The sequence below is a fragment of the Ctenopharyngodon idella genome, chromosome 3, assembly GCF_019924925.1.
Source record: "Ctenopharyngodon idella isolate HZGC_01 chromosome 3, HZGC01, whole genome shotgun sequence".
In the NCBI taxonomy this organism is placed as follows: Eukaryota; Metazoa; Chordata; class Actinopteri; order Cypriniformes; family Xenocyprididae; genus Ctenopharyngodon; species Ctenopharyngodon idella.
The window spans coordinates 9558903-9585930 of record NC_067222.1 but is presented as its reverse complement, the minus strand read 5'-3'; the positions used below and the strand labels follow the sequence as shown (position 1 = coordinate 9585930).

The 27028-nt window shown below is 36.2% G+C and overlaps 3 protein-coding genes across 8 annotated transcripts in view; 2 read left to right on the top strand and 1 right to left on the bottom strand.

Annotated features, from left to right (window-relative positions):
• Positions 1–27028, top strand: part of LOC127509865 (putative leucine-rich repeat-containing protein DDB_G0290503) — a 427110-nt gene that overhangs the window by 53828 nt on the left and 346254 nt on the right. The window lies entirely within an intron of this gene.
• Positions 1–27028, bottom strand: part of LOC127509969 (DLA class I histocompatibility antigen, A9/A9 alpha chain-like) — a 421940-nt gene that overhangs the window by 70185 nt on the left and 324727 nt on the right. The window lies entirely within an intron of this gene.
• On the top strand, positions 1491–27028 carry LOC127509950 (nuclear factor 7, brain-like). The gene is made up of 6 exons (XM_051889359.1): positions 1491–2108; positions 2239–2334; positions 2839–3069; positions 3147–3169; positions 3251–3369; positions 26280–27028. Exons 1-6 carry the CDS (start codon positions 1713–1715, stop codon positions 26771–26773), a joined length of 1359 nt encoding a protein of 452 aa, XP_051745319.1. The 5' UTR covers positions 1491–1712; the 3' UTR covers positions 26774–27028.

Genomic DNA, 27028 nt, shown 5'->3' with positions numbered 1-27028 from the left:
TATTATGGCAAATGTGTTTGCAAAGTAAGGCGAATGTTTGCTTTTGTGTTTTGTGATGTGTTTGTGATATTTTCAATGCAGTGTTTCATTTTGCAAGAGATGTGAGGCATTTTGCATTTTGTGTGTGTAATTCTTGGATTTGTGTGTAAAGTTTTGAAAAAAAAAAAAGAGAAATGTTAATGAAAACAAAATGTCAAATGTTTATTTCAAAAACATTTGCCATTAATTTACTTCCATAATTTTCTCCCAAACTGTACAGTAAAATGATATGACAATGAGTACAGTAATAGCCAGGGTGACCCAGAATAAATATCAGTTGAAAGAATGAGCAAACCTATATATATATATATATATATATATATATATATAAAATAGTAAAACAATGTTTATGTGTTTAATAATTATTGTATATATAAAATATATATATAAAAAACATTAAAATCAAAAATTTAAATTTAATAAAAGTAAAATTAATGATCTATATTAATTACCATTACTATTAAGATTAATATTAACATTAATTAATAATGTACAACAATAAATGTATAATATATATATAAAACATTACAATCAAACAAAAATGTAATAAAATCAATAAATAAATGATGTATAAAAATTCACATTAATATTAACATTAATTAATATTCATAAATAATGTGTAATAATTAATGTATCATATATATATATATATAAAACATTAAAATCAATAATAAAAAAAATAATTAAAAATTAAAATTAATAAATGATTTATAATATTTACCATTACTATTAACATTAACATTAATAGATGATGTATAGCACATATACAAACATTAAATTCGAAAATTAAAGTCCTGTTTTTTTAAAATAAAAAATTATTTGAGTCTTAATAAGATGGGGAAAAAAACAATAAATAATTTATCTGATGTCTCTGATGTTCTTGCCCTTTTTAGAGTTGACCAAACTTGACTTGACTAAAACTGTGCATACACTGTACAATTTTCATCTGGTTTCTGAGCCGTACAACTACAGCTAGTGTTTCTTTAACACTCTGATTGAACCCATACAGATGAGTAGTGTTCATGTAACACTGAGGATTTTACTGTGTAGAATGTTAAGTTGATAATAAAAATTAAGTTGAGAGAATTTTTGCAGTAACATCAAACTAACGTTTAAAAAAAATCTTAAAGGTTAGGTATCTTTAAGAAAATTGGACATTTTCACATCAAACACAATTTCATAACCAAAATTGGATGTTTGAAAAACATTCTTGAAACAAAAATTTGTTAGCTGGAGTCTGGAGTCTTTTTAATATTTTTTTTTGAATTAGTATTTAATAAATAAATTATGAATATTTGTGTTCTCTCCTGTGATCATTTGGGTTTAATCCGAGGTGTTCTGGCTTTGACAGTCTAGTACCATATAGTGCTATTTAACTTTAACCTAAAGGTGTGGTCTGACCTGATTCACAATAACCAAACTCCACCCTCTTACAACACTGACCAGGAAGAGGCTGCCTCGTTGTTTCTCTTTTCTGTCTGTTTTAGTGTCTTGACAAAAGCAAAAAACGAATCAGCGATCAGTAGAGAATGAAGAGAAATACTTTCTAGAATGATTTTTCAGCTGTTTGTTTCAGAACAGACAGCAGATCATAGTGATTCTTGTACTTTTTCATATTTGCAACATCATTCAGAAAGTGAAAGTAAATACTACTGGAGATACAAACGGTGAAAATGGATTCACTCTCTGTAGAAGAACTTTCTTGTCCCGTGTGCTTGGAAATCTTCAAGGCTCCTGTTATTTTATCATGTAGTCACAGTGTCTGTAAAGAGTGTCTTCAACAGTTCTGGAACACCAAGGAAACTCAGGAGTGTCCTGTCTGCAGGAGAAGATCCTCAAAAGAACATCCCCCTCCTAATTTGGCGTTAAAAAATTTGTGTGAGTCGTTCCTGAAGGAGAGAAATGAGAGTCGTGCATCAGGATCTGAGGAAATCTGCAGTTTACACAGTGAGAAACTCAAACTCTTCTGTCTGGAGGACAAACAGCCTGCGTGTGTAGTGTGCAGAGATTCACAAGAACATGACAATCATAAATTCAGACCCATCAGTGAAGTGGTTTCATCATATAAGGTAAGGCAGAGTAATATTTGAGAATTAAAGCTTGTCATAAATAAATGTCTCAGTCACATTTTGCTAATATATTACATGAAAATATTGCAAAAATCGCTGGTGTATTATATATTTTCTCTTTACATTCTAGGAGGAGCTCAATACAGCACTAAAGTCCTTACAAGGAAAACTTCAACACAAAGAAAACATCAAAAGACAGTTTGAGAAAACAGTTCAACACATTAAGGTTACTGAATATTTTGACATAAATACAAATTTTAAGAACAGTCAAGTTGTACTTTTACAAATTACTTAATTCCCATTAAGACATTTATCAAATAAAATCATTCAAATAAAACAAAGCCACTGATTGCTGGTTGCTTTGGCAATGTGTGGGACTAACGCATAAGCAGCAATCACACTGACTTCACACTGGTGATTTCAGTGACTGAACATCAGGGCCATGAACTGCACATACATTTTAAGCAGCAGGGAGGGCAGAAAACTTGACTGACATTTTTTAGAGGGACAGTTGTTATGCTTTCAGATTAAATCACTTATTAATATATTATTTTTATAAGCCATTTAAAACCATTTAACACTTTTTGTATTAATATGTTAATATGTATTTATATGTATTCACCTCCTGCAGACATTGAACATTTACTGCAACTAGTACTTCAGAAAATTAAAGTTGTATATAATGAATTGCATCTTTAAATTGACTGAAGTGATCATGATTTGTTTTCAGTCTCAAGCTGAGCACACAGAGCATCAGATTAAGCAGCAGTTTGAGAAGCTTCATCAGTTTCTCAGAGATGAAGAAGAAGCTACAATCACTGCACTGAGGGAGGAAGAGGAGCAGAAGAAGCAGGTGATGAAGGAGAAGCTGGAGGAGATGAACAGACACATATCAGCTCTTTCACACACAATCAAAGACATGGAGGAGATGATGAAAGACAATGACGTCTGCTTTCTGAAGGTCTGATTTCAGATCATTGATTGATCATTGGTTCATTGATTGAGTTCTTGATGATAAATGGTGTGTTTGTTCTGCAGGAGTTTCCAGTCTCAATGGAAAGGTGAGTGATCTGCTCCTGTCTCTGGTCTCTCTGGTTCTGATCCAAAGCCACTGCAGTTCTGACTCCTGAATGTTCTTCCAGAGTCCAGATCTCACAGCCGGATCCACAGATGGCTTCTGGAGCTTTGATTCATGTGTCACGTTACTTGGGCAACCTGCCGTTCAGAGTCTGGAAGAAGATGGAGGACATCGTCCAAAACAGTGAGTCTGACTGCAGACGATCTGAGCTCCCACACATACAGACAGACAGACAGATAGACAGATAGATAGATAGATAGATAGATAGATAGATAGATAGATAGATTAGTTTAAAGGGCTAAATGAGTTTAAAAGTGCTTTTATGTATTGGAATTCTTGCCATTTGGAGTTTTGAATAGATTTGGATCATTTGAACTATCCATCAATATAAGTCTATTGAAGTTTTGAACATCATTTTTAGAAAAACTTAAAGATCAGTTAGAAAAGATCTAGGCTATGTTCACACTGTCAGTTTTTGGGTTTGACAACCACATTTACTGTTGTGAGTCTTGAAATATCCCTTTCAAACATTAATTTACAGTAGCCTCTCGAATACTGTCTCTATGAAGGATATGCAGCAGGAGTCAAGTCCGTATTCTCTTAACAGTAGAAATAGCAACAGTGACTAAAGTAATGTCAAAGATGGCGATATCCATAATACAAATTCTTGACACTTTTAACAAGACAACAGTTCAGTCGAGCTGCGAGTTCATCCATCATATCTTCATTAACTAACAGAAGCTTCTAAATGGTGGAAAGCCAAACACTGGAGTGTTGCGTAAGGCACAAAACTGATGCGAGCAGGTTTGGTGGAGAACAGTGACAGCTCATAGAACTGCAAAGCTCTCTGTCGTTGTAAGTTACCAAAAACCAGTGCTTGTGTGCAATTTCAAACACGGGGCCCTCCTCACACCGGCACTTTTTTCCCACTTTGAGCACTGCCGAAACAATATATGAATAGATGGACAGATTGCAGTTTTTTTTAGCCGATTCCTATTTCTGTTTTTTTTTGTAAGTGTGACCTGCTGATACCGATTTTTGCAGATTCCTATTTTCTTTCAAAGAATTGAAAGAATATCAGTCACAGCATACACAAACAAAAATCTACTTTTCTGCAACGCAAAATTTTATTTCCTTAAAAAACAGTAAAACGACAGTAATAAAATAAGAAAAAATAAACAAATTTAAAACAACAGCAGAAATAAATGCAATAGAATAAAGAGAAATAAACATGGCTTTTTAGGTGGGTATACAGTAGGGGTGCAACGGTTCAGATTACTCACGGTTCGGTACGTATCACGGTTTTAGGGTCATGGTTTCGGTACGGTTCGGTATGTGTATGCATGTTTAGGAAAAAAATGGCTACTGTCAAATTTAAAGCAAAAAAAAAAAACTTAATTAATTATTAACACACACCTGTCACAACAGGCTTCTTTACAAAAATAAAAACCTAAGCAGTTTTTTACCCCTGCAAAAATCAACATTGTAACTTAAGAGTGCTTGCATTATTATACTACATGTATCAACATACAGTGCTTTTCAAAATCAACATAAAATATCTCAGAACACTGGGTCACTCTTTTATATTCTATGCCACTATCTTCAAGTTTTTTTGCAAGAAGATCAGTTTGTTAACATTTTCTGTTGCAAGTCGAGATCTGCTTGCGAAAACAATGTCTCCTGCAGTGGAGAACACTCTCTCGCTTGGCACTGATGTTGCAGAGACACAAAGGTATTGTTTTGCAAGTTTAGCAACATGAGGATACTTGTTCTCATGCAACTTCCACCACACAAGTGGATCTACATCTGGCTCAATGCAATCTTCTGCCTTGTAGGACATCACTTCCTCCTCTATGATATTGGCAAAAGTCTTTGTCTTGTCAGGTGCAGCAAAAAACTGTCCAAATAGCTCTGACATTGCAGACTTCTTCTGGGGAGGAGATTCTGGGGGCTTCTGGCTTGTGGATGGCCCAGCTTCTGCTGCAACAGGCTGACCCTGCATAAACATTGAAACAATTAATAGTTAATTGAAACAATCTAATAGTTAATAGAAAACATTTTACACATAGTTAAACATGTTTTAATTATTATTATTAAATTATTATTACAATATAAATATCCTATTCATTCATCATAAAAAATACCTGCTGTTCAATGATCTCTCTGATGACTCCACTGCAAATATTGAAGCACAAGGCTGCATTCAAGTATGGCAGAGACTTAAAACTTGGATCAAGGAATGATGCTCTGTTGAGATACTCCTGAAGGTTAGGATCTGTGTATCTGCTTTCTGAGTGATGGCTGCCTTGGCATCTTTTATGGTTGGACTGTCGTCATCTACAGGCTGCATGGATTTTAGTATCATTGTCTTCAGAGGGTGGACCATTGACAGAGAGGGAGTTGTTTCAGTGCTCAAGAGTGCGGTGATTGTCTTGAGGGGTTTAAGCAGATTAATCATTTCCTCTACTAGTTTCAGTTCACTGTCAGACAGCACTGCAATGTCCTTGACATTCTTCTTAACATTTTTGTCCATCAGAGCAGAGTAGATGGCAGGCTGCTGCTCCAGATATCTATCCATCATGTCATAGATGGTATTCCATCGAGTTGGGGAGTCATGTATTAATTTGTGAACAGGTATATTTAGCATCTCCTGCTTGACTTTTAGGGCATGAGCAGCTGTTGTGCTTTTATGGAAAAATGTTACAACTTTTCTGACCTTACTCAACAGACGGCTGATCTGATGAAGTGCTACTGCCTTCTTGGCTGCAAGATTGAGAATGTGTGCAAAACATCCTATTTATGGCCCTAGTCCAGCTGCTTCTTTTATGGCATTCACCATGTTCTGTGTATTATCTGTGGTGACTGGAATGGTGATGTTAGGTCTCTCTAACTTCCAGTCTGTCACTGCACTCATCAGTGCATCAGCCAAATGGCTACTTGTGTGGCTTTCAAAAAGGGGGCATGTTCGTAAGACAGAGCTTTCCATTTTCCAATCCAAAATGTAATGTGCTGTCACTGTTAAGTAAATTTCAGTCGCCCTGGAGATCCAACTATCAGTTGTCAGAGCTAAATGTTGTGCGTTTGCAAGTTTTGCCCCGTTTTTGCCACGTGTTTCGCGGTACACATGCGTGCCGAACCGTGGGAGGAGAACGGTACGGTTCGATTTTTTACCAAGAACCGTTGCACCCCTAGTATACAGTAATCAAAAAGCATATCTAAATAATTGAAATCATGAAACGTACAATTTAACAGCAATTAAAGTGTCATGAAACCCTAAACTAAATTTTCTGAGATTTTAACAGAGGTATGTTTGTTGAACATCATTGAATACAATTTTAGCATCGGTTAGATTTAATTGTAGGGGGAAAGTGGTTAATTTTGAGATTTTTCCACTATTTTCGTCTTCTGGGTTTAAAATCTACACCGTGTCCATGTCATAGGTTGTGACATGGCGGTGCACTATAATACTCCAACGAGGCATCGGTGTCTCATAATTATTAATGAGACTGAATTTTCTTATCCTATGATAAGACACTGTCTCCTAATTATTCAGGACACCACGTGGTTCTTTCACATGACAGACATGTCAAAGTGTTAGATCGTGCAGTAGATGAGAGAGGCGTTCATGGGTCTTAAGTGTTTGTTTTTGTGGTGTAAAAGTTCGGGTGTGTTGCATGACTTTTCCCACAATTTATTCCAGTTCCATCCTCAATTGGATGGAACTGGAATAAATACTTTGAATGTTGCGATCCTGTCGGACTTATGATAGCTACCTGAATCGTAGCAAAGCACTGTTGGCCAGAGGAGAACTGGCCCCCCGACTAAGCCTGGTTTCTCCCAAGGTTTTTTTCTCCATTTAAACACCTATTTGCCACTTGTCTGCCACCTGATGTCACCTGATGGAGTTTGGGTTTCCTTGCCGCTGTCGCCTCTGGCTTGCTTAGTTGGGGACACTTGACATTTGACTTGACATTTGATATTCAACAGTGCTTTGATCTGCCTGCATTGACACTATTCTTTAAGAGCTGCTGTGCAGCCAAACAATGTACCAGTTATCAATGTAAAGCTGCTTTGACACAATCTACATTGTAAAAAGCGCTATATAAATAAAGGTGACTTGACTTGACTTGACAATGCTGCCAGGGCTAGACTGGCTGCGGGTGGTTGGTTGGCCATCAACTACCGACACATCAAAACTGTTTGTGTTTAGCAACAATAACTGGAGAAAGGTGGACTTTGGCTTTATTCATCCTCTGACAGGCGCTTCAAACAGTGAGATCACATGCAATAAGCTAGAGATGCATTAATGGATCAAAAATGAGTGTTTGTTTTTGCTTTTTTAAGAGTTTCTGCGTCACATAAGTTTGAAGCAAACAGTGAGATCATATACAGTAAATGAGAGATGCATTAATGGATAAAAAACGAGTGTTTGTTTTTGCTTTGTAAGAGTTTCTGCGTCGCACACGTTATCTTCAATATCTGTCTTCGACACAAACATGATGCATCCTCACTGTGAGTCTTTACGGCTCTTTAACCGATCAAACAGCTTATAAAAAAAAAATAAATAAATAAAAAAAGACGCAAAATAAGTCTCAAAAGTTATCAAAGGTGCAACAGCATGTTCGTATTCGATGCAGAGAACAAAATGCGAATGGCTGCTCATTTATTTGTGTAGTAAATTATAGCAAATACCATGTGTATATTGCGTTGCATGTAATAGTAATTTGTAGCGTGCATTTGTTGGAAGCTTTTTTTAATGCTTTTAATGAGAGCAAAATAAAACTGTCTGAATCAGAAGCCATTAGTGTGTTGTCACTCTCCCCTCATCCCCCTCCACTCCGCAGCTTAACCACGCCCACTTCTGTAGCATTTTTCAAAACTGTGGTGAGAACGGACTGCTGCTGAAACAGGGAGTTTCATGACCCTAATGAGTTCGTTTGCCCATATAATCTTTAAGGTATTAGGTTAGCTAATTTGGCTTGCTGTCCACTGATGAGGTCCTCAATGAAGCAGTCATTGACCAGCTGTGGCAGTGACTTCTAAAATTACTCCTGTGGGAGTATTTTGGGACTAGAGGTTTGAGTACGTGGTTGGAGTACCCCCTGCTGCAACGTACGCAGCATGGGGGCCCATGAACTCAAAAGTACATAGGGCCCCTGTATGACAACAGACAAGGAAGGAGGTCCTCATCCCTAAAGGGAAACAGGCCACTGATATCCAGAGCAAACCTGCCTGCTGCAGAAAATGGGAGCCTACAGTATATAGATAAAATGCAGAGCTACCGTCCTTCCAAGGTGGTTTGGTTCACATAAGGACATGAGTGCCCGTTGCAACCCTTATGGAACATACGATCCTTGGTACCTCCAGTCTGCTTGTTCAGATAGGAGGGCCCACACTACAGTCAGAATGGGAGAGTCTCCATGGTTAAAAACATGATGATTCACACTGCGATTTAGAAAGGGAGAGCCCCCACTGTGCTTGAACGGAAAGCTCACACTACGATTCGACTGGGAGAGCTCCCACTGCTTTTTGAAGGAGAGCCCCCAATATAAATAAATGGGAAGCTCGCTCTGCAAGTCGAATGGGAGAGCATGCACAGTATCTGGGTCGGAGAGCCCACACAGCAATTCGAATGGGAGAGCCCACTCCAGGAGTGGTAGCTAACGCACATCCAAAAAGAGAGAGCTATCACTGCATTCAGATGAATATGAGCCCTGCGGGGCTTGGTAAGTGGGGAGATGCAAAAATAGTAGGGAGAAGCGGTCCCAACTCAGAAAGGTGCTAGTGTTAGTGATGTAGATCCGATCAAACATATGTTGTTTCGAAGGTGTAGGACAACCATCTACCAATCATTTTAATTTGGTGTTTGGATAGGCCCCTCTGGGCTGCTGTGGTGGCTGCACCTATGCAGAAAGATGGGAAGAAAAATAGATGGTTTTGGGATTATTTTGAACCACTGTCTGGAGACACTGAGGTTTTTATTGTTGATAAAAAGAGAGTCGAGAAGAGGTGATTTGGGATTTCCTCTGGTGAAGAAAAAGGGGCTATGGACTGGTATAGTTAAATGGGGGTTGGCAAATTGAAAATCGAATGATCATGTTTCAATTGATCAGATTTGTTTTGTTTGATGTTGAAATGTATGGTGTCATGGTTTATTACTTGAAGGTCAGTGAACTTGAAATAGATAGCTGGGTTGAAGTATGAGTTGGTGGTGAGTTCTGAAACTGAGGAAGTCTAAGAATGCCAAATTTAACAAGGCATCTGGGGTTCTTGTTTTGTTGGAGGAAAACAGACCTGAGCAGAGAGTAGTTAGGCAGATGTTAAGAATGAGCATCTGCGATTTGATTTTGGTGACCTGGAATATGTTCGTCAATAGGGTTGGGGATCGTGAGAAATTTTCCGGTTCCGGTTCCGGTTCCGATTCCGCCTAACGATTCCGGTTCTGGTTCCATTAAAATAATTAAACAACTAATAAAAAAACAGTAGGGGAAAATGCACAATATGCGACTCAAACAGTCCTTTTTGTGTTTATTATTCCTGTAAAATGACTGTTAATCTCAACATATTCGCTAACACTTTACAATAAGGTTCATTAGTTAACATAAGTTAACTACATTAACATGAACTAATAATGAACTGCATTTCTACAGCATTTATTAATCTCTGTTAATGTTAACTTCAACATTTACTAATACATTATTAAAATCAAGAGTTGTATTTGTTAACATTAGTTAATGCACTGTGAAGTAACATGAACAAACTATGAATGGCTGTATTTTTATTAACTAACATTAACAAAGATTAACAAATACATTAACAAATGTATTGCTCATGGTTAGTTCATAAATGAATGAACCTTATTGTAACCTGTTACCACAAATGAGATAAGATGCTTGAACACACGTAAGATTCAGACAGGTGAAACAATATTTTTGTGAGTTGGATTCATAGACTTGTTTCTGAAAGAATGATTCAGATAGACATTTTTAACAGTAAATTTGTTGCCACCTAGTGGCGTAACAATGCAAGTTGAAGTGTCATTTGCTTTTTAGCAAAAGAATGTCATAGTGTAGTTTTGTGCATGTTCAGTTTGTATTTATTCCCAGTTCGTACTTCATTCTATGACAATCATTTATTTTGATTATTCCCCAAAAAATTTATTCAGACTCATTTATTCAAATTGTGTAAGTAAAATGACACGTGAAAGACTATGTATAATAATAAATTTACATTGTTTTATACGCTTTTCATAGCACAAACTGATTTATTACATGAAACAGTCCAAAAGTAGCTGGGTCGTCTGGGACGCAAAGGCAGTTTTTTCCACCTTTTGACCACAAGATGTCGTTAGTGTGCACCGTGTTGAAAAGCTTTGAGTAATGAAACTTTTTACGATACACTTGAGGGAAAGCCTCAGTGTTTCACAAAGCTTCACTTTGCCATCACTAATTGTTGCCGTTGCCTGTCTGCTGTGCCCTGTGTAGTAAATACTGTGTAGAATTAGCGCCTTATTGTTTCCCAATGCTTCAGTTAATTTCCAATGAGATAAAGTTGCACTTGCACTTTGTTGTTCGCCGCTGCATTTTATCAGGAGAAAGGGTCTGAAATGATTTAAAAAAAAAAAAAAAAAAAAAAATAGCTCAAGCATCACTTAATCAACATCATAATATCTTTACATAAGAATGAATTCTCACAGTTTTTCCGTTGCTCATTTCACCACTTCTGTTCTGGAACAGGTGTAATGGTTTGTTTCTAGAAACATCTTTGCTAAGACGATTCAGACAAATGCAATTCCATTCATCAATATAATGGCTTTGCATTCGGTTCTTATCAATCATATCAATCGTGATTTTAACATTATAATTGTATTATATGTTCCCAGCAAGCAATTTTATGTCTAATAGACGTCAAAACATAGCCCGGCCGTCTAGGCTAAAACGAGGCAAAATTTGGGATATCAGTGAAAATCTAATAGACGTCTAACCATAACCCAAGAATAGACTATTCCTCAATTAGACGGCTATTAGACGACTACATATTTATGTCTAATAGATGGTGAATATGGGTCTAGGCTAAAACAAGGCTGAATTTGGGCTGTCAGTGAAAATCGAATAGACGTCTAACCATAACCCAAGAGTAGACATCAAATATACAGCTAATGAATGACTACATCTATACATGTAATAGACAACAAAATAATGGCTAAAGGATTCTTTTCACTTAAATATAACAGGTTCTCATAAATGACAATCCTCCCAAACAAATGAAATATAAAGGTTTTATTTAGAAAAAGAACTCAAGATAATACAAAATGATAAAGAAATAATGAAAATTAAATTTTACAAATACAATACAAATAAACATTTAAAAAAAAAAAAAAAAGGAACATTTTACAACTTAAAATAATAAAAATATAAAAAATTGACAAAAAAAGTTAAAAAAGGTTAACAATGTTTTTTGGTTTATAAAACAACCTGATTAATTTTCGTTTCCATAAATTCCATGTTTTACGTACAGCACTTTGAATTGCCTTGAAAACTGTTGTTGAAATGTGCTATACAAAATAAACTTGCCTTGCCAAATCAAAAACTCATATTTTCATATCATAATGATCAAAAGATTAAAAGATATACGAGGCTTCCGTAACAAATAATAATAGGGTGCACAGGTTTCATGTTTACCCCCTTGTATTTAGATAATTAGAGAGTTTTAGGACACAAGTAAATGTACTATACATGTGCATGTAGCATGTTAATCTAACCACAAATTGGCTTACTCTGAGTCCCGTTAAAATGTCACGGTTCCTACACATGATAAAACATGATGTACATAAATAATGAACGCATGTCAAAATGAAAAACACAGATACTTACAAGACCAAAAACAGGAAAGAATTTGCTTTAACATTTGCTGTTGCTTGCTCTCTGTCTCCAACAGTTGTAAAATGGTGGAAATGTTTATCGCGAGATCTGGCAACAGTGATCGAGAGCTAACTTTCAAGTCTGGCGTTGCCAGTGGTCATGTCTCAGTAGAGCCACAGTTGCCATCTAGTGGTTGAGAATTGTAATTGTAAATTTTTATTTAACTTAAAATTAAAGACAGTCATATATGTGTGTGGTGTATATATATATATATATATATATAATATCGTAGAATGTGTAGGACTGTGTGACAGCAAAAATATGCTGTTTCAAATGTATACTTGCATTTGATGGTATATCATGAATCCCACAAGCTTTGTGGCCGAAAATTACTTAACACTATTTCGGTTAAACTCATTGCTGGTGTGAATCAGGGCTATAGCCAAGCCATAAAAATTCGACTATTGATCGATTTCGCCTGGTGGACTAAAAGCAGACTGCACATAGCCTATCCGATTCAGAGCTAAATCGTGACTACAGACAGACCATGTCATGAAATGCCACTTACATCTTGTAGAAATCATTGACATTGCGAACATGATGGGATATCAACCATCTCATGCATTTCCTGTCCAAAAACTACAATAAATCAGGATTGACTATATGTGGGCTACAAATAGCCGGTCTGACTACGAGCTAAATCATGGCTACGCACAGCCTACGCAATAGAACATGTCAAAGATATGAAACCAAACACCTTGTATTAATCACTGTTGACTTTGCTTACATGATGCAATATTATACATCTCGCAAGTTATTTTGGCAAAAACGACATGTAATCGAATTAAAGATTATTTTGGCTAAAAGTGGGTTACTCATAGCCGGACTATATCGGGTCTATAGTTAACTGAGACGGCGAAATGACGGCTATTGCTTGCTGGGTTTTAATATACATTCTGCTCTCCAGTCAGGGTTGGAAATTTCATGCCGGCAAAAATGCTCCTGATAGTTCGTGACACGAGCAAGAGCGTTGTTTTTGTTTAGTTTCTAAATTCATCTGTTTTTTAACAAATTGGGCGAGTCACTGACTCACTAAGCCATTCATAAAAACAGTTATTTGCTAAATGAATCAGCTGTTTTGAACGAATCGGTTGAAGGATTCGGTGACTTAATCATTAATACTTGCTGCAACCTACTGGCAACTTTAGTCTCCCATCTAAAAGTAGGCCTACTCCATCTTTTCCATTTATATTTATATATTCAGATTTTTATATTTAAAACATTAATCTTAATAAATTATTTATGGCATTATAATTGAAGTGCAAATGCATAAATGCTATGTCACTTCATGCAGCTTTGAAGGGATTTTGAAAGGATTGAAAAGAACTAGAGAAGCAGAAGGAAGTAGTGATTATATGAAACTGAAGTTTCAAAGCATGTATCAAGTACGCAGCGCAATTTCTCATGAAGCTCCATGCCGGAGCGCGTATGTTTTCAGAGAAGCGGGTGATCAATGGAAAACAAAGTCTCAACTTTCTTTCCAGTCACATGAATGCTGTGTGTTTCAGAACGTTTGAACCCAGACCACTACTCTACAGGTTTATGGAATTTAAAGTCCATTTACTAACCTTTATATATATATATATATATATATATATATATATATATATATATATATATATATATATATATATATATATGAAGCCTATAGGCTTATACGATTTACTTGATTCAAACAACTCTGTTAATATTATTATAATTGGTATTATTATAATTGTTATAATTAAATTATTGCGACACTTTAGTATGGAAATTATATTATCAGAAAACTACACATTTAACATTGTCAGGCTTTTATTTGAGCTTAATGGAATGACTGAGCTGTATATCTATAGTCTTTGGCTGCACTCAGGTTTATGGCGGCTGTAAAAAAAAAAAAAAAAAAAATTACCTGCCACGAGATGGTGCTGTTTTCAACCCTCCTGATGCTTCGAATCTGTCCCGAAACAATAAGAGAAAAGCTTCAAGATTCAAGAGGCTTCCCTAGAAGGAAGTACAGTTGGTTCTTACTTGGGGAGTGGAGTTAACTGCATATGGGAAGAGCTGGAGAAGCAGCGGCACTGTTTTTGCGGCAAGAATCGGTTGCAACGGTTTTCGGATCATCAGTACACAACTGAGAACTGCTTCTTTCGGACATGTCCGATTTGAGAAGCGATGAGCTGATGATACTGCGCATGCAGGGGCGGATTAAGGTGGTCAGGGGCCCCTAGGCTGCTCTTTGTGTGAGGCCCCCCCACCTTAATCATTATGCTTTCTTGAAAAAATGTATTTAATGCCATACATGGTCCACACGCAAATATTAAGGTTAACTGGCACACGCTCATCGAGACAGCCAATACTACAGTTTTTCTTCTATGTCATTTCAACTGGTGGACCATCACAGTAAGACAATTACCACCACATTGCATAGGTAAAATGTGAAATTGAAAATCATAAATCATATAAACCAATATATAACATAGCATAGGCGGAGGGTGAACCAACTCTAGGGTAAGGCTAGATGCGATTCCGCCATGAAAACATAGAGTCTATGTCATGAAATAGTTACGTGTCGCCTATCAGCAACCTATACACATCCCAATATAAATGCAAAAAAATGTGATCTTCAAATTCTGAATGAATTAGGCCTATTATGGAAGCCCGTTTCCACCATTAAATAAAAAATTAAAAACCGTAATTGCGACTTTTTCATCTCAACATTGTGACTTTTTATCTTGCAATTCTGACTTTTTTTTATCACAATTGCGAGTTATAAAGTCACAATTCTGAGATATAAACTTGCAATTGCAAGAAAAAAAGTCGGAATTGTTACTATATTGCGAGTTTATATCTGGCAATTCTGACTTTATAACTCGCAATAGTGAGAAAAAAAAGTCAGAATTCGGAGATTAAGTCGTAATTACTGTTTTTTTTTTTTTTTGTTTTTGTTTTTTTTATTAAGTGGCGAAAGTAGACCCTTTACAGTTTGTATTACTCTTATCTGTATGACCAAAATGACGGAGTATTTTAAGTTATCGCACCTGCGCCTCCATGTCATGCAGCGAGCGCGCTCTCCACACAAACGGATATGCACCAAATAATAGTGCACATTTATCTAGGACTACCAGGCTAACATTAGCGGACTTGTAAAGTTGCTACTACTTACATGTTTCAAGTGATAAGCCGTATTTGATGGTCGATGAATGATAGGCGAATGTTTGTATTTCCTGCGTTAACGATCTCTCCCTCACGAACTGCGTGACTTCGCCACGTCTTGATGTATCCAATGCCTTGAAGTATTATGTCAATTTAGGTATTTTTTTCAGTATATCTTGTTCACGTTGTTGTTTTAACCTTTGTATTTTCCGATTTTTTGTGCTCCACTATCGTAATTTCTTTCGGACATTTTGCCGCTATGCTGCCTAGCAATAGCAGTGACGTAATGAAAATGATTGACATGATTTGATCAGCAGCTGATTGGACAGATGTGACCCAAATGTCACATCTATCCAATCACCTGATTTTTTAATGTTTCTTATGGGCCAATGAGGGTCTTTTTTTGTTCGCGCTGTAAATTAAAAAAAAAAAAAAAATAGCCTGGCCAATCCGGGGCCCCTGCACACGTGGGGCCCCTAGGCTGCAGCCTAGGTAAGCCTGTGCGTTAATCCGCGCCTGTGCGCATGCGTGATTCAGCGTGTGATCTGAAGCTACAGAACAGTAATGACTGTCATAGCACCGGTTAACTAGGACAACTGATGCTATGAGAGGACACGAATGAGGGGCCAATCTGGCGAAACGTAAGTTTATTTAATTACAAATAAATCGTAATGTAAGAGAATCATGGTTTCTGTGCAGACTAATTTATTCACTTTATAACTGTAAAACTTTGTTTGCACATCACTGCCTGTATATGTGTTTGGATGCTTTAGATGCAAAATTAAATTGTAAGAAACGTTAATGTTTTAACGTTAATGTTTGTAATAATGTTTTAGTTGACTGATGTTATGATTACTGACTTTATATATTTGAATGTGTTAAGTGTTTTTCATCCCGGCCCGCGATTGACGACGTCATCGCGGATGACGTCATTACATCGGAGCGTAAAAGAACCGGTGAACCAGTTTTTTCAACCGGTTTATTGAATCGAACTGTCCGAAAGAACCGGTTTGCGAAAAAGAACCGAACATCACTAATGTAAAACGTACGACGGAGGGGGGCGGGGTCGGGCCAAGATGACGACTGAGTAACATGCATGTGCCGAAGCTCCGCATTCAACTTTAGTTAACAGAAGATTTAATATGTAAAAGTACACAAAATAACAACTTCTTTATTGATTTGAGCAAGTCGTTATTCGTTCTTTCGTTTTTCTAACTTTTCAACGAGCTTGATGGATGTAGATAAACCTACTCGTGGTGCCATGCACTCGTACGCCAGGAAATCTCTGGATGCTGCGTTCAAAGTCAATGACGCTTCAAATGCCTCGGGACTTAAAGTTCCCTTACCTGAAACTCCTAAACCGCCTTCCAAAAAATCAAAAATGGGTGACAGAGCGGCATCGGATAATCAGACGGTTTCCAATTCGCATCTGATGGAAGTTTTGCAGAGAGTTGAAAATATGCAAACGGAAACTCTGAATCGTATGCAAACTCTGGAGGCAACGGTTAAAGACAATACAAGTTCGCTAAACAGCGTGACTGAGGCGCTTGAGTTTATGAGCAATCAAGTTGAAGAGGTATCAAGCAAGGTAAATGCATTACACAGCCGGGTGGAAACACTCGAAAAGGAGAACAGTGTGCTACGTGACAAAAGCGAGGAACTAGACGCTTACAAAAGGAGGTGGAATCTGCGAGTGGCCGGTATTCCGGAGCAGAGAGGAGAAGATGTCCGGAAAATCCTAATCGACTTATTCGGCAAAGTGTCTCCGGAGATTGCAGACCAGTTTGTTTACACACTTGATGTCGCCCATAGACTGGGCCCGCGCTCTGAAGGAGCGCACTCGAGCCGTCGCATCATCGTACAGTTTCTGTCACGCAACGTCCGAGATAAAATCTGGAGGGATGCCAGAACCGCGGCCATCCTCAAAGAAAGGAAGATCCGAATTTTTGAAGATTTAACCCAAAGCACCAAAAACGCCAGGAACAAACTTTGGCCACTTGTCGAACGAGCGCGAAAGGAAGGGAAGAGAGCAGGCTTCAGAGGCCCCTTCGCATATATTGACGGTAAAAGAATTTCTGCAAGTGATCAGAAAGGCTGATTGATTTCGGTGCACCAGTCGACCTCTGGTACTCACGGGTAGGCACGAACTGCTACGGGTTTTTTTTTTTTTTTTTTTTTTTTTTCCCTCAGACATGATGGATAGACTTTGATTTAGTGTTCTTGATCTTTTTTCACATGATAGATCTTTTTATAATTTTATTTTTATTTTGGGACTAATGTATTAATGACAACGATCATAATGGAATATTTCCATTTAAAGGCGTTTTCAGCCGACCATATGCTCGTTCTGAAGAAGTATCTACAAAACTAAATGTCTAATAGAGGAACGAAAGTGTTAATAAACAGACAAAAATATAAAAAGGAAGATAAGCGAGAAAGACTTGTACTCATGCCTTTACTATTGTCCTTTTGTATTGCAGAGTCAGGCGATCTGTTGCTTTTTTTTTTCATATTATTCTAGAGAAGTTTCTTCTGTTCTAATTGATATCCTGTTCTGTACCTTGTTCGTTAGGTATTAGATACTCTTGTTTTCTTTTATGTCTTTGTCACTATTTTCTTTAAATGCCAGGGGTTTGAAAAACAATGTCAAAAGGAAGGCTTTATTTTTGTTTTCTAAGAGGCACAAAGTAGATTTCTGTTTTTTTCAGGAAAGTCACTCTACATCTAAAGATACCAAATTTTGGAGGTCACAGTGGGGCAATGAAATTTGGTTATCGCATGGGTCAGAACATTCTGCTGGAGTAGGGATAATGAGGTATAATTTTAATGGTAATATTCTAGAGACCAGTATTGATCCTTCAGGACACTTCTTACTAATGATAACTGTCATCAATCATTTTATTTTGATTATTGTCAACATCTATGGATACAACTCTGTTGCAGAAAACTGTGATTTCTTTAACACGCTAGATCAAAAACTCTCATATGCATTAGGAAAATATCCTACTGCCTTTCTGATTTTAGGAGGTGATTTTAACATAACAATGAATAATATGCTAGATAGGTACCCTCCAAGGAAAGCAGTTTCTCCAAATTCAAATCTTGTAGCATTTATGGATAAATTTGACTTAGTTGACATCTGGAGAGAAATGTATCCGGATGTAATACAGTACACCTGGAGTAACAAAGACCATTCAAGGCAATCAAGAATTGATTATTGGTTGATTTCTAAAACATTAAGTAGTAATAATATCTCTATTAATATTAGCAATAGTCCACTGACTGATCACAATGCTATTTATATGGTAGTTAATTTATCGCTATTAGCAATTCCTACCTCCAAACCGTTGCTCTGGAAATTAAATAACTCCCTTCTTAAATATGAAAAGGTCAAGCAACAGATTATTGAACTAATCCAAATTTACTGGGAAAGGGCTAAATCACAAAATAATTATGGACGTAATTGGGAGCTTTTAAAGTATGAATTAGGCAAATTTTTAAGAAAATTTGGAAGTGATATAGCAAAGCAAAAAAGATTAATAGAGGATGAAGTTCTTTCACAACTTTCTGCTTTATCATTTAAGGAACCATTGACGGACATTCAAAGTATTGAATATTCCAAACTACAAAATAAATTAGATGACATGTATAGATCCAAAGCTAAAGGAGCCTATGTTAGATCAAGAAAAAAATGGCTGGAAGAAGGAGAGCAGAATTCAGCCTATTTTTTTAGGTTGGAAAGATCCAACGCTGTGAACGCTTCTATTGATCGTCTCCGTACAAATGATAAAGTTCTCGATAATCCTAAGGACATAGCTTCTTTTTGCTCCAAATTCTATTGTAACTTATATACATCAAGATATTGTGATAATTCTGCCAAATCCTTTTTTGAATCTATTAATCAAAATAAAGTTATTTCTCTAGAGGACAAAGAAGCTTGTGATAACGATATATCCCTATTAGAAATTCTACAGGCTATTAAGAGTCTAAAAAATAATAAAAGTCCTGGCTGTGATGGTTTAACCTCTGAGTTATACAAGATGTTTGCCGATAACTTATCCCCTTTTTTACTAAAAGTTTTTGAAGAAAGTTTTGATTTAGAAGTACTTCCACCTACATTGACACAAGGAGTTATCACCTTAATACCCAAACCCAATAAAGATAAAGAATGTCTAGAAAATTGGAGACCAATTACCCTCTTAAATAACGATTACAAAATTTTAGCCCTGATTTTAGCAAAAAGAATTAAAGATGTCCTTAACTGTATTATCGATGAATCACAATCAGGTTTTATGGAAAAACGTCACATTACAAATAATATAAGATTAGTCCTAGATATCTTAGATTACGAAGATCTCATCCTTAACGACAGTTACATGCTTTTCTTAGACTTCTACAAAGCCTTTGATTCACTCGAGCATAACTTCATATTTCAAGCTCTTGCCAAATTTGGGTTTGGAGATTCATTTTGCAAAGCCATCAGGACATTGTATAGAAATAATAATAGTGTTATTAAATTAAAATTTGGAACCTCACCTAGATTCAGTTTGTCACGCGGCGTAAGACAAGGCTGTCCTATATCTCCATATTTATTCTTGCTCGCCTCTCAATTTTTAGCTCTGCATATTTTCAGTAGTAATTTACAAGGTATAACAATTGACGATAGAAAAATTATTATTAGCCAGCTGGCTGATGACACCACTTTGTTCTTGAATGATGCCTCTCAAATTCCTTTAGCTTTAAGATTGATTGATTTCTTTTCCAGAGCTTCAGGTCTCTATTTAAATATTAACAAATGTGAGTTGATGTCTGTTAAAAGATGTAATGCTCCCTCCATATGCAATATTCCTGTAAAAGATCAAGTTACATACTTAGGAATTGTAATTAATAAAGACCAAAAAATAAGATGTAAACTCAATTTCGATCCTCTAATAATGAAAACCCAAAAGAAACTAAATTCTTGGTTGCAGAGAGACGTGTCGACAAAAGGAAGAATTTTACTCTCTAAAGCCGAAGGCTTGTCGAGACTAACATATGCAGCTCTTTCCTTGGAGGTGAACAAAGGAACATTAAAAAAGGTTGATAGCATGTTAAACAATTTTGTTTGGAAAAATAAAACCCATTTTATTAGAAAATCAGTATTGATGAATCCACTAAAACAAGGGGGGTTGGATTTTTTAGATTTCACTACTTTAAACAACACTTTTAAGATTAATTGGCTTAAAAATTTCCTTAATAACCCCTCCTCACTTTGGAATATTATCCCTAACTATATTTTCTCTAAAGTTGGTGGCCTGAATTTTCTCCTTCTTTGTAACTATAATATTACAAAGATCCCTGTCAAACTTTCTAATTTCCATAAACAGATGCTCTTGGCTTGGTCCCTGATATACAAACACAACTTCTCTCCACACAGATATTACTTATGGAACAATAAGGATATTCTCTACAAAAATAAGTCACTTTTCTTTGACAACTGGTTCAAAAATAACCTCCTGTTAGTTGGACAGCTTTTTAATTCACAGGGCAGACTTTATAACTATTCAGATTTTTTACAGAAATATAAAATTCCTATAACTACTAGTGAATACGCTATTGTTTTCAATGCTATTCCTTCTGGTGTGTCTTTTCTGTTGCAAGGTTCTACATTTCCATGGCCATGTACTCACTCTTTGAACCTAGCTGACACAATGATCGGAAATGTGTGCTTTTCTGTAGAGCAACATAAAAATAATTCTAAAATCAGAGCTCTCTTCCAGAGAGAGTTAATGACAATTCCTTATATAATACCATATTGGAATAATATTGTAGAGAATTTACCGTGGGAGAAAGTGTGGTCCTTGTTGCATAAGTATCTGCTTACTAATAAAGTAAAAGAAATAACATTTAAATTAATTCACAAATGTTACCCGACCAAAGCCTTTCTTAAGAAATATAAGTCAGATATTAAAGTGAATTGTTCTTTTTGTCACTCTGCTGAGGAAGATTTCATTCACTTACTTTGGCAATGTACCCACACAGAGAAATTTTGGTCAGATGTGTTATTATTTATCCAATCATACTTTATAAGTGACTTTTCTTTCTGTTTTAAAGATGTTTTCTTTGGATTGTTCGACTACTCTAAAGAGAATATAGGGAAATATTACATAATTGATTTGTTTCCTACTGGCTAAATTTCACATACATAAACAAACATTTACTGGCTCTAAACCTCTCTTTTCTCTATTCAGAGATGATCTAGACAGGTATATCGAAACTATCCAATGCTCTATTAATCCCAAAGCTATGAAAACTGTTTCTCTTTATTCATCCTTTTTGTTCTCTTAAGGTTTACATAGCCTGTATTGCATTGTTGTTGTTTTATTACCCTGGCAACTTATATGTGTTTATGTATTTTTGTTTTTTTTGTGTGTGTGTGTTTTACATGTATCTGTATTGATTTAATGCTCTGATGTTTTGTATTGTTTAATTTAAAAAAAAAAAAAAAAAAAAACGTACGACAATGGGCGTTGACATGTTACGCAAAAACGTCAGTTTGGAGCCTGGGCATGCGCAGAAGGAATCGTCAGTGGAGCCTGGAGGCGGAGTCACGGTATCAAACTTCCGCCCAGACGACTGCGTCATCATTGATGTATTTTAAATAGGCTATATAAATTATACACAATTTAAAATTCTACCTATAAAATAATAGGCTGTTCTGTTTCTAGAGCAATAATATTTTTGAAACAGCAAATTCAGAAGATAAACTCAATATAATATGCCACTAGAAACAACTCTAAAATGATCTTGGTCCATTTTAAATAAAGTTAAACTAACGTTACAGGAGATCGATTGCTGCAGACCGTGCTCTATAATTAATTAGAGTAGGCTATCATTAGTTTTGTCCTGCTAATTATTATTTTATACCCAAAAAAATAAATAGTAACTGCCAGATAATGATCACCTGCTTTTTCCCGTCATGGCTAACGTTAGGCGTGTTATCTTAACATTTATTAATTAGCTTATAAAGCTCAGAGAAGCTGTCATTCACAACTGTCAATCATGAAGACATGCCCCGTTTCTATAGCATCAAATTGCTAGCTAAAATCAAACTTATCACAAAAACGAACTATTGAATATATACCAGCGTGATAACAACCTCCTTAAATGACCAAAACCATCTTTCGGAAAATTTTATTTAAAGCGTTATTTATTTATTTATTTTTATTTAATTTTATTTTATTTTATTTTTATTTGACTCATTCCCGTTCGTTCGAATGAAGAGGGCGAGGTTTATGACCTGTACTGCATCCAGCCACCAGGGGGCGATCAAAGAGCCCGCAGCTTCACTTTTCAGGACGTATGAGGCACACCCGATGTTAACCCTGAAATGAGGGAAACTCAGAGTTTCCAATTTCAGGGTAAGTCAACTCAGAGTTCAAGTTTTAACCATAGAGTTGGTTGAACCTCCTTATTGAAACGGGCCCCGGGTCGGAAGAGAAACAGAAGTAGAAGAGGGCTGGGTCTTGCTTTTATGAGATGTTGAAGTGTTTGTTGGCATGCTGGAACTGTTGTTAGAACTGATGAAGATCGTAGAGTTGAGCTTTGGGTGATCTGCGGGTGAAATTAATCCAGAGCTGCAGAGAACTTGACGTAGGCTGTTGACTGACCATTTGAAATGGGTGGATTAGCGGCGGTAGAATGAAGAGATGAAGTCTGTCAAAAAGATGGATGAGGCGCAGTTAAACGGGCGATCTTGAGGGTGGAGGAGAGAGTGGTCTTCCGGAGCTTGGTTTGTATGAGTGCTCAGAAAGAGCATCCGTGTTTGGACCTGTGAGATCCGATCTTACGCGAGATGTGACTGTTGGTGTCTCAGGGAAAGTTTGTCTTCTGAAGGGAGATTGTGGAATTTCCGGGGTGTCGGACATTGTTCAGTACGGCACTACCGGATGTTGGAACAGCTGAGACTGAAGAGAGGTAAGCAGCTTATGTACTCTGGCTGTTGTTTGGAAGATTAGATGGGCTTGGTCCTTCCTAAATTACGTTTAGGAACTTCACTTCATTTTAAGTTTAACAATAGCCAAGTTTCCATTTTTGCGATGTTTTGTTATCGACAATGCAAATATGTGCAAAAAAAATTTTGCGAAATTCGCTGTTTCGAGGCTGTTTCCATTGGCCTTTTACTGATAAAATGGTGTACGTGATTATGTCATCCCTCAAAAAAAAAAAAAAAAAAAAAAAAAAATTCATGTTTTATATCGCAAAAAAAAGCTGCCCTTCAGTCGTTTCCTTACATAATTTTGTGCATATCACAAATTCATATCTTTTGCATCCCAAACATTTGTAAAATGTTTAAGGGTACATTGTACAGACAATTGAAATATGCCAGTATTACTTTTCACATATTAAACAGGAAATATAAGATGATAACAGTGAATTGGAGCAGGGGCCTGTTTCAATAAGGAGGTTCAACCAACTCTGAGTTTTCGGTTTCAGAACAGCTGAATTGAGTTAGTTCAATCAACTCTGAGTAAGTTGACTCTGAGTTAAGCGCGTGCACCACGACTATGAAAAGCCATCATCAATGGAGCTCTGATATTACGATTCACCATGGCAACAGCACGTGACAAAATTATCTTTTTTTTCCGTTTGCATTAAGATTATTTTTATTATCACAATGGCAGATAATTTTACTTAAGTAAAATGCACTTAATTTAGATCCCCCAAGGAAACAAGACTAAATATCTTATATAATTTTCTTATATAGAAAATCCATCTTGATTTAAGAATTTTTAGATATTTGTACTTGAAACAGGACAAAAAATACTCCGTAAGAAAAGCATTTCGCAGCGTGAATGAATGAATGAATGAACTATTTAAACATCACTTGCACTTTAAAAAGGGGGAGGAGACAGAAACTCGGGGTTTACCGAAGAAAACCTGCTTCCGATCAGGTTAGGTTCACAGAGTAAGTTACCATGGTATGAATGAATCCTTGCATGGAAACTGGGCTAATGACATTTTTAGGGCTCTTTAAAATACTTTTTATTATTCTCAAATTCCATTTAATATTTTTTACCAAATTCTGTTTTTCATTTTAATTTTTCTGGATTCCATTTTCATAATTTCATCAAAATCATGTCTAATTAATTGAATTAATAACAATTAACTTAATTTAACTTAATAACTTAAAGCTGCAGTCCACGATTTTTGGCCCTCTAGCGGTTAATAAACAGAACTGCACGCATCTTGCGGAAGAACATTGTAGCCAGAGCTACTTTTCTCTGTGTATGTCTATGGCGAGTCACACAGTTACTGTGATACTCTGCAGCGGGTCCTACCAGTCCGGTCTAAAATAGTCTGAATATAAACATTTATTATAAGTGTACCATAATGATTCAGGGTAAGACAAAATCACGGTTTGGAAAATGGATTTGTGTTCTCATTATATAATTTTTGTAAATTTTGAACACAAAAAAAGTTACGGACAGCAGCTTTAATCTATGATTTTTTCCCCAGAAATTCAATGTTATGTATTTTACTTTGGCTGGGGTGCAGGCTGAGGCCTGTGCAGCCCTAGCTGGAGAGGCCACAGAGCAGCCAGCTACAGAGGATCAGTCGGGAGCAAGAGAAGGTGGTCACACTAAAAGTAGGGTAAAAGTAGAAGGTCCTTTTAGCTATAAAGAACTAAAGGGAAAGATAAATAAACAAATTGATTTAATTAAATTTCAAAATTAATTAAATTAAACTTGGCTGAATAGAGATATTCAGGCTAAACAAAAGTAAGTAAATGAAATAAAATAAAATAGAGGAGGAATAAGGTTGAAATAAGGAGTAAAATTAGAAATTCCTTATAGCTCTAGGAAAGTAAAAGGATAGGTAAATGAACAAATTGATAAAATTTAATGATGCATTTGATATAGGGAAGAGGCGTATTTAACATTCTCTTATTTGTCTGATTAGCCCAGCTTTCATAAAACGGGCCCTACAGTTTACTGAAATATCAGTTGTATGGTTATGGTTAAATATCTGGGTATGGTATATGGTTTGTTGATTGCCTTTAATTGATTACACCTTTAATAAAACATTTGTGAATGGTTTGTTCAAGGTGTTTCATTGAATCAAGTTTTAGCTGCACTTACACTCGCAGGTGAAAAAAAAGTACATATATGTATTTAAAGTGCTCTATTTTCACACTTTAATTTTGTACTTAACACGCTAAAAATTCTTCTTTAGTACTTCTTAAGGTAATCTTAAGAACATCTGAGTGTACTCATCTGTGCTATTTCGAGACACCATGAAACTACAAGTACTACAAATGGTAACTAAATACATTTTTTTTTTTTTTTTTTTTAAAAACGGAGATAGTATATGTCCTGGGATGCATGTTCATTTATAGATCAGTTTGTCTATAAATGAATACAGAAAAGTCTGTTTCAAGGGCTAGTTTCCTCGCCTTTCCTTTGTCAATTGCGCTCACTCCTGTTGCGTGTCCTCATGCTGGCAACCTGTGTTAGAGTCGATTCTGAGGAGGAGGTGGCAGGGAAACAACGATCTCCAATATTTTGAATTTGGATGTAGTACCTATTTCAACCACTTGATGTCAATCCTACATACCGCACCTTTAAGGACTCAAATACAGGTCTGACAATTGTATTTTACTGCTGTGTGAACATGGCCATAGAATCTGAGTCAGAAAAGTCTAAAGGTCTGAGCTGAGTTTGGTGGCTGTTAGGGTTGTAAGTCAAACACAACAGGCAGGAACAATAAGCTTTAAAAAAAAAAAAAAAAATACACAGATGATCAGACGCAGACCTACAGTTTTTTCATCTGCAGCATAAATCTCAACAGATCTAACATATTTATTGTTATTTCAACTTTTCTCTTGATGGAACACACATGTCTGAATCACATTTATTGTTTGTAGTTTATGCCGTTAAACTGATGATAGATGACGAGTGTCATAATTCATGATAATATGTGTTGGGTCACTCCTGATCATTATAGAAACATCATAATAAAAGCATTGTTGATTGTGTCTCGATTATGTCTCATCAGCTCCCGTGATTCTGGATCCAAACACTGCGAATCCATGGCTCGTCCTGTCTGATGATCTGACCATTGTGAGAGAAAGCGGGAAAAAACAACCTTTTCCGGATAATCCAGAGAGATTTGACTGTTATTATTGTGTTCTGGGTTCTGAGGGTTTTAACTCAGGAACACACTGCTGGGATGTGGAGGTTAAAGAGACTTTATACTGGACTCTTGGAGTAACTACAGCATCAAACCAGAGAAAGGGATGTGATTTCTTTAACACTGATGTCTGGAGTGTGCACTATAATCAGGATGGATGGTCTTCAGGTTCTGGTTTTCTTATTAATCAGGAACTTGATCGTGTGAGAGTGTGTCTGGACTATGACAGAGGAACGGTGTCATTCTCTGATCCTGTAACTAACAAACATCTACACACATTCACAACCACCTTCACTGACACACTCTTTCCATTCTTTAGTTCTGATTCTCTGAGGATCTTAGCCTCCAGTAGTCAGTAAACATTACTCCTGTAGGCAGCAGCTTGTCTGTATGGGCAGGCTGGGCTGAGCTTCATCAAAATATTCATACAAACACAGACCTCTATATACAATAATCAATAATAAATTGCAAATATGTTCAACATTCTGCAACAATTTTTATTTTTTGGGGGATCTTCTGGATAATTTAAGTCAAAGTGAGCAGGATATATTAAAATTTAGCATATAGCTTTTGCAGGCATGTATTAATGATAATAAAAATAATAATGCATTTTA

Bases quoted from the DNA above. Each gene is read 5' to 3' on its own strand.
- LOC127509950 (XM_051889359.1), top strand. From the start codon at position 1,713: ATGGATTCACTCTCTGTAGAAGAACTTTCTTGTCCCGTGTGCTTGGAA. The intron at 2,335-2,838 runs GTTACTGAATAT...ATTTGTTTTCAG, and splicing joins AAACAGTTCAACACATTAAG to TCTCAAGCTGAGCACACAGA. The intron at 3,070-3,146 runs GTCTGATTTCAG...TTTGTTCTGCAG, and splicing joins ATGACGTCTGCTTTCTGAAG to GAGTTTCCAGTCTCAATGGA.